The following is an 8424-nucleotide window of genomic DNA, read 5'->3' as shown; positions in this document are numbered from 1 at the left end:
TTGCAAATGTACAGCTGTCCAGTCAGTGCACCCACAGCACCGATCTCCTAGAACAGGTGGGCAGCAGGCATCTCTCTCACAGACAGAGACAAAGGCAAGCACCTGAGTCTGGCAGCCACCTGCCTTCTGAAGTCTCGGGAACTGAATGACCAGTGCAGGCCCTCGCCTGGTGGCAGCCCTCAGCTGGCTGTAGCCCTCGCCTGGCCTCAGCACTAGGATGGCTGCAGCCCTTTGCCTGGTGGGGCTAGAGGCACTTACCCTCACTTGCATGCAAGATGTAGGGCTAATAGCTCCTGGGAACACAGGTGGGTGTGCCGGCAGACCCCAATTCTCACTGGCCCCAGGAATATGGGGCTGGTTACGGCACACTGGCTCCCCATGGAGGAACATGGAAGAACAGGGCCCTGGCAGGAACCAATGTGCAGCTGCAAAACTTGATGCAAGGCCGCTTGCACCCCACACTCCTTGGGCTCTTGGTTCTGTGCACAGTGCAGCCTCGGTGACTGGAGGCCATCTCTGGGTTCTCTCACCCGCTCAGCCCTGTCTAGGGAATAAGTCCTCAGGGTGTTTTCACCCATTCTACCCCAACAGAGGCGGCTGAGTCCGTGTCTGACAGAGACGGCCTGTGTATGGACATTCACTCACAGATAACTGTGGTCCATAGAGGCAAGCTCCTGGTGGGGGAAGTCACTGTCCACACGGAGGCTAGCTGCTGGTCAAGGTGGTCGTAGTCCACACGGAGGCTAGCTGCTGGATGAGGCGGCCGGCTCCGGGGACTGCAGGAACTCGTAGGGGTCATGGGTCACATCTGGCTGCTCCCCGACGCTGAGGTGGGACGGGCTCCCTGCAGTTGTGGGAGAGATGGTGTCAGCACGTGAAGGACCTGCAGGACCACCCTGATTATCCACCAGACCCTGGGGGTGAGGCCGCTGAGAGCCTGGAGCTCACAGTTCATCACTGCCTGGAGAAAGGGTCAAAGCTGGCTGTGCAGAGAGAAGGACTAGACGCTTCTGTCTGGGACCATCGTGCTCGGAGGGTCAGTGAAAAGGAGGCCCCTCAACAAGCAGGGCTGACACTGAGCAGTGGACTGAAGCGCAGTGGGGCCTGGGGGCAGGGCCAGGGCAGGGAGGTTTGCTGTACGGGGGTAGCTGTGAGCTGACGCGGACTCGACAGCACCTAACAACATCTGAGAAGGAAAACCGGGGACGAAATCAACACAGCAAATCTATGGGGCTTAAATGGGTAACCACCCTCACTGCTGCCAAGAGCAGTCAATGGACACGGCACAGATGCAGCCCAGGGTCAATGGTCTGGGCTGGAACACGCTGGGGTCTGTAGCTCCTGCCCCAGCCCTTCATCCTGCCGGGGCCTCAACTGGAGGTGATGACAGAGGCACTTTCTAAAACCCCAGAGGATCATCACCTTTGGCCACAGCCTGTGAGTAGTAAGAGTGATGACATTCCACATGAAAACCCCCGTCAAGGCAGCCTATCCCAGGAGAGGGGACAGCAGGAAGTCAGTGTGGTTTAAGCAGAGGACAGAGAAGTCTGGGCGACACATGTGTCAGCCGCTTTCCACATATCACCTCATCAACACCACTCCCTGTGTTCATGCCAGGCACACATCACTCCCCAGTCACACTGTCCCACAATGTGACACTATGCACAGCATTCCTAACATTCACACCACGCACACAACACTCCCACCATGTACATTCCCCACATGCACACACATCATTCCCACATTCACACCATGCACATGGCATTTCCACATGACATTTCCAATTCACCCCACGCACGCCACATTCCCCACATTCACCCCATGCACACGGCACTCCCCACATTCCTAGCATGCACACAACATTCCCACATTCATACCATGCACATGACATTTCCAGTTCACCCCACACATGCCACATTCCCCACATTTACAGCATGCACACCTTTCCACATTCACTCCATCCACACGGCATTCCCACGCTCACCCCATGCACTCCACATTCCCATGTTCACATGTACACATACACAACATTCCCAATGTTCACATCACATACACACCATCCCCACATTCACACCACACACATTTCCATGTTTACCCACACACACACTCCCATGTTCATACCACATGCATTCTCATGTTCACACTTATCCACCGTGCCCCACATTCACATCATGTACCACGCTGACACTGTGTACACAATACTCCCTGTGTTCACATCATCCACCACACACCTGTCCCAGTCACACCATGCACGTTCACACTGACACTGCCCCACATTCACACTATGCACACAACACCCTCCACGTCACACTACTCACCACAGTGACATCACAACCTAAGTTCAAACCATGCCCCATGGTCACACTATGCACACAACACCCATGTTCACAACCCCCAGCAGTGACATCACGCCCTAGGTTCACACCGTGCACCAGGTTCTCACCCATGCACACAACACCCATGTTCACACCACCCACCAGTGACATCTTGACCTAAGTTCACACCATGCACACAACACCCATGTTCACACCACCCACTAGTGACATCATACCCTAAGTTCACATCATGTACCATGCTCACACCATGCACACGACACCCATGTCACACCCCAGCAGTGACATCACACTCTAAGTTCATACAATACACCATGTTCACACCATGCACACAACACCCATGTTCAAACTCCAGCAGTGACATCACGCCTTACATTCACACCATGCACCACATTCACACCATGCACACAACACCCATGTTCACACCACCCACCAGTGACATCATACCCTAAGTTCGCATCATGTACCATGTTCACACCTCAGCAATGACATCACACTCTAAGTTCATACCATGCACCATGTTCACACAATGCACACAACACATATGTTTAAACCACTCACCAGTGACATCATGCCCTAAGTTCACACCATATAGCATGTTCACGTCATGCACAAAAAACACATGTTCACACCACCCCCCAGTGACATCAAGCTGTAAGTTCACATCATGCACCATGTTCATACCCCAGCAGTAACATCACACTCTAAGTTCATACCATGCACCATGTTCACACCACTCACCAGTGACATCACACCCTAAGTTCACACCATGCACCATTTCACACCATGCACACAACACCCATCACACTGACACCATGCCCCGTGTTCACACTACCCAGACAGCCCCCAAGTTCACACCCTGTTCATACCACACACACCACACCACTCTACTATCTGTCAAGTTCACAGCACCACCTGCATTCACATTACCTCCTCAACTTCATGCCACGTATCACCACGCACACAAGGTACACTCACGAGCTCACAAACTACAACTCTGGGATTTCAACCCTTGAACATCAACATCCTATCCCCACACGTCAACCAGCACTCCTTCCGCATGGTGGAAGTCTGAGGCGATGGCCTGTGCAGGCTGGGGCTCACCCAGGTGGTGTGGGTCCCTCTCAGAGGCGTTGGACAGGGAGCTGAGGTTGGATGAGGGCCGGGAGCCTCCACGTTCGGTCTGGGCCTCATGCAGGTCTTGCAGCAGCTTTGTGGTCTCGTCCAGGCCCAAGTGGCCATCGTCATGGTCCAGCTCCTTCTTCACCTTCCCTGTGCAGATGCACGGCATAATGGGGGTTGGAAAGGAGGCTTCTCCAGTGTGAGGAGGGAATGAGTAAAGGCGAGACGGCAGGCAGGAACAAGGGGGAGAATACTATCAACGATTCCCTGCTGAGTCACAGATTCATCATGTCCCCCACAGTATTGCTATGAAACGTGAACATCGTGATGGTCCACAGTTGAGATAGGATCGAAAGTGGGATGTAACACCCTCAATTCCACTCCAACCCTGATCCGATGTAAGGAGAGTTCACCTGGGGTATGATCTGCATGACTTCTGCCGTAAAGACAGTAAAAGAGGAAGCAAGGGGCAGGGAGGGAAAGGGCTCAGGATCCCATGACGGCAGTGGAGCACACCTTGTGGACCCAGTCTAAGAAACTCCTGGGTGCAATGAGGAGTCAGACATGGAGGCTTCCCAGGGACGCTGAAGGGGACAGGCTTTCATCCACAATCAAAAGAGAGAGCAGCAGCCCCACATCTCCACCCTGCATGTGGACTTCCTACCCGGGGAGAATGGATTGGTTTCTGTTAAAATGATCTACTTGTGGTATTTCTGTACGAGCAACACTAAATACCTAAGACACTGAGCTGGGCAAGACCATAGCACCAAAGCTATCTCAGAGTCACGCTGGACAGAGGGCAATGCACCAACACCATCCCTCCAAGTCACTTCCGGACAAAGGCAGCCACACCAAAACCACCTCATGGGCCGCGAGGGACAGAGCCAATGCACCAAGGCTATGCTAGTGAGTGGGGAAGACCCTGCTGTCACACTGAGTCTCAGCCTCTGTTGTAATGCTACTGAAATACAGGCCATCCCGGGGGAGGGCCACGGCTGGTTCAGTCCTACTGTCTGAATGATGAAGCTACTGATGCTGGACAAAAGCCTGAGTGTGGTGCTGCTGGGGACTGCTTCCAGACCACAGCATAGGGTGTCCTGTACAAACCAAGTGGTGGCAGCCTGAGAGCTCAGAACTCACACTTGCTCCTTGTCTGCATGTGTGGGAGAAGGGCCTGAAGGCCAGGGTGGATTGCCATAGTGCAAGGTGCACGTGCAGGCAGGACAGCAGCTGTAGGGCCCTGTGCTGACTCAGGCGGTGCAAGAGCTCCTTGGAGTGGGTGCCTGCATACTGTACTGAAACATCACGAGCCATGCAGAGAAGGCTAGCAAACTGGGAAGACAAGGATGTCAGCAACAGGCAGGCACCTTGCTCTTCAAGGGTGGGAGGGAGTGGTGCCTGCAGAGAGTGTTTAGGGATCAGAGACCACTGTTCTAAGTGAGCTAGCCTGCAGACAGTTAAAGGTCAGGGCTCAGGACTGAGAAAGAAACCACCTGAGCAGAGCAGAGAAGGTCCAGCACACATGGAAGTAGAGGCCAGGAAAAGGCCAGTGATAGCCAGGAAATTACAGATCTCAAAAAGCTATTAATGTAAGGAAATACAAAAACCCCACAGCAAGGTACATCATATCAAGGCTTTCCATTGCTGAAGACCAGCGATGGGAAACTTTACAACCAGTGGGAAAGAATCAGACACACACAGAGACGAGCTCACAACTTCCTATGGTTCTCCAAGAGGGGCAAGCTCAGATAATTCAGCAAGGAGGATTCTGGGGAGGGGTACCCCCACTCCCCGAGGACAGTGGCTCCTTGCACTTAGACCGTGTAAACGGTGTGCTTCGAGCTGACTATCGGAGCTCTGGAAGCCTGAGGGAGGTGCTGACTTGCCCAGTACAAGAGGGACCCTGGGTTCCAGGTCTGCAGTGAACTTCTCTGGCAGATGACATTCCATGACTGTTGTACTTACTGGTGGAGGAATGAAGCATGTTCTGTAAATCTTAATGGGGAGAAACTACTGCATCTTTCTCCCGTGGAGAGGGTGACAGTGACACCCTGCACCAGCAGAGCTGTGGGCAGAGGATGCTGATTGCTCAACACGCCCTTCTGGGTTGACTCTGCCCCGTGCCCTCATGCTGAGTTCTAGGGTCCTCCTGGGAAGCAACAGCCTTCGGGACAGTCTTCAAAACCCCAAAACAACCAAGTACAAGAAGACAAACAGCAAGGTTTAGACCTGGACTCCGCGTGTCAGGAGCCGTGTCCTCCATTTCAACAGAATCAGGAGGGAGGAAGGAGACAGGGACATCAGCCACCAGAGGGCCGCCAGTTGGGGCCGAGTCGGCGTCCAGAGCAAAGCCAGCAGCAGAGGGTACACTCAGGCCACCAGTGACCACTGAAAACAGTCACCCCTTCCTACTGAGACTGACCACGCAGACACACAATGACATGACTTACCCAGAGAGCTAAGCATGGAGATATCGAGAGAGACGTCCGAGTAGGGCCTCATGGACATGAAGTCCAGGACTGAGCTGCCGTCTCCAAGCTGGTCTCCAACCTGCAGAAAAAGTGAGACAGGGATCCCTCCTTAGCACTTGGCTAAGAAGGCAGAAGGTGCCGGGTGGTGGCACAATGTGTGAGCCCTTCCTGAGCCTCCCAGTCAGTGGCCAAGACACAAACGCTGCCTTGGTCCATGACCACTGGTCCAAGCTCAGGGACAGGCATGTAAATCCACTTGGGAGTGACTGAAGCATACAAGGCGCACTCTCAGGTGGATGTGAGTGGGTCTGACCCCCATAGCTGCTCCTCAGGGATGTGCGATGTCACCTAACTCCATGGAGCAGTGCCTAGTAAACCTCCCCAGCAGAGCACCCCCAGAACACTGGGCTTCCGGACGGCCCCTCCAGACCCTGCTGAGTGTTCCTCAGTCAGCCCTGGACTCCCACAAATATCCAGGGAGCCTTCTACCCTCCTGTCCACGATGTCTAGTCAGCCTTATCCCCTCCTACCCATGATGTCCAGTCAGCCTTCTGCCCTCCTACCCAAAATGTCCAGTAAGCCTTCTACCCTCCTGCCCACGATATCCAGTGAGCCTTTTAGCTTCCTGCCCACGATGTCCAGTGAGCCTTCTACCTTCCTGCCCACAATGTCCAGTCAGCTTTCTACCCACCTACCCACAATGTCCAGTGATTGTTATCCCCTCCTACCCACGATGTCTAGTGAGCCTTCTACCCTCCTGCCCACAATGTCCAGTCAGCCTTCTACCCTCCTGCCCACAATGTCCAGTGAGTGCCCCCCTGCTAGGCCAGCCTGTGCAGTCCACCTGAGCCTTGGCTTCTGAGCTGAAAGGACACACGGTGACCCCAGTCCTCAGCACAGGGACAGAGCAGACAAGACCAACTAGGTGTCCTGCACCAGAAATTAACCCATCTCTGTACACGATAAAAGACTGTTCCTAGTGAGGTCGTTTGAAAGCACAGTGCCCTTCATGGGGATGCTATGAAGTCACTCACCGTCACTTCATCTGGGGGCTTCACGGGGACACTTCTCCTCTGTGAAGGAAGAGACAAGAGATGGTTTATGCACACACACCATGCACACCCAGGACAGGTGCCTGTAGTTGCACTCACACGTGGCTGAGGCTATGGGGTACCGACACGGCATACACGGGGGGGCCACCCTGAGAGAAGAGGGCAGAGAGAGGATGCAGCCCAGCCACTACCAGGTCACAGAATATTGTTGTTATGTGCCATCAAGTCGCTTGTGACTCATAGCGACCCTATGTACAAGAGCCCTAAACGCCGTTCTATCCTGTGCCAACCTCGCCGTCTCAAACACAGTCATTCCCACCGCTCCACTCACAGAATCGATCCATCTCATCGAGGGTCTTCCTCTCCTGCACTGTCCCTCCACTCTGCCAAATGTGATGTTCACCTCCAAGGACCAGTCCCACCTTGCAATATGCCCAAAGTATGTCAGACGAAGCCCCAGAATCTTTGACTCCAAGGAGCATTCCAGCTTAACCTCTCCAGGTCAAACCTGTTTGTTCTCCTAGCAGTCCATGGTATATTAAACACTCTTCTCCAGCACCACAGCTCAAAGGCGTTAATTCTCCTATCATCCCTAGTCACTGCCCAACTCTGATGCATAGCACGTAATTGCAAAGACTATACCCTGGATCAGGTGCACCTTAGTCTCCAGTCTGATGTTGTTGATTTCAGTACTCTTGAGAGGTCCCTCACTGCTGACTTTCCCAATGCAATTTGTCTCCTGATTTCCTGGCTGCTGATACAAAAGTGTTGATTATGGAGCCAAGTAAACGAAAACTGTCAACAATCTCACTCTCTTCAAACGTCCACACTGATGCTGCCAATTGGCCCAGTGGTGAGAGTCTTTGTTTTCTTTTTCTTTTATGAAATGCATTATTTATTTTCTGTCAAACTTATTTCCACTTTTTTTTAAAAGACAGTTTAAGACCATTCTGTGGTAGTGCCCACCCACTCAGTGGCCTGAGTCGGGGGTGCTGCAGACCAGTCTTCAGTTGCAGGCTAAGCACTCCAGTCTTCAGTAGGGAACTGCTGAATTGGCACACAGGGCACCTGGACACCTTCGGATCAGTCTGTAACTGCAGGCTCAGTAGCAGTGAATTCAGGAGCAGGGGCCATCCATTCTCCCTGAAACTCCTCCTTGGTCACAGCCTTCTCAGCAGCAGCCTGTTCTTCCTTTTCAATCTCTTCTGGATCTCTGTAGAAATACAGATCAAGGGAGCTCTGGTGGCCTAGTGGCAAGAAGCTGCATCGCAATCCCAGAAGTTGTTATGTGCCGTCGAGTTGCTTGCGACTCACAGCGACCCTATGTACAACATCTCTAAACTCTGCTCTGTCCTGTGCCAATCACACCGTCTCTGATACACCCATCCTGATTACCCCAATCACTGAATCAATCCACCTCATATGGGGCCTTCCCCTTCTGCACTG

General features: G+C 53.2%; 1 protein-coding gene across 1 annotated transcript in view; it reads right to left on the bottom strand.

Annotated features, from left to right (window-relative positions):
* Positions 1-743: 743 nt before the first annotated feature.
* The window catches only part of BRD9 (bromodomain containing 9), a 37773-nt gene continuing 30092 nt past the window's right edge, over positions 744-8424 (bottom strand). The window contains exons 13-16 of the mRNA XM_006900171.1: positions 6961-6999; positions 5906-6005; positions 3438-3605; positions 744-844 (exon numbers count right to left, since the gene is read on the bottom strand). Coding sequence (XP_006900233.1) covers positions 744-844; positions 3438-3605; positions 5906-6005; positions 6961-6999 — 408 coding nt within the window. The remainder of the gene's footprint in view (positions 845-3437; positions 3606-5905; positions 6006-6960; positions 7000-8424) is intronic.

This window comes from Elephantulus edwardii, unplaced genomic scaffold (assembly GCF_000299155.1).
Source record: "Elephantulus edwardii isolate Elephantulus edwardi_28Jun2011 unplaced genomic scaffold, EleEdw1.0 scaffold00274, whole genome shotgun sequence".
NCBI lineage: Eukaryota > Metazoa > Chordata > Mammalia > Macroscelidea > Macroscelididae > Elephantulus > Elephantulus edwardii.
This window is presented reverse-complemented; position numbering and strand designations above follow the sequence as displayed.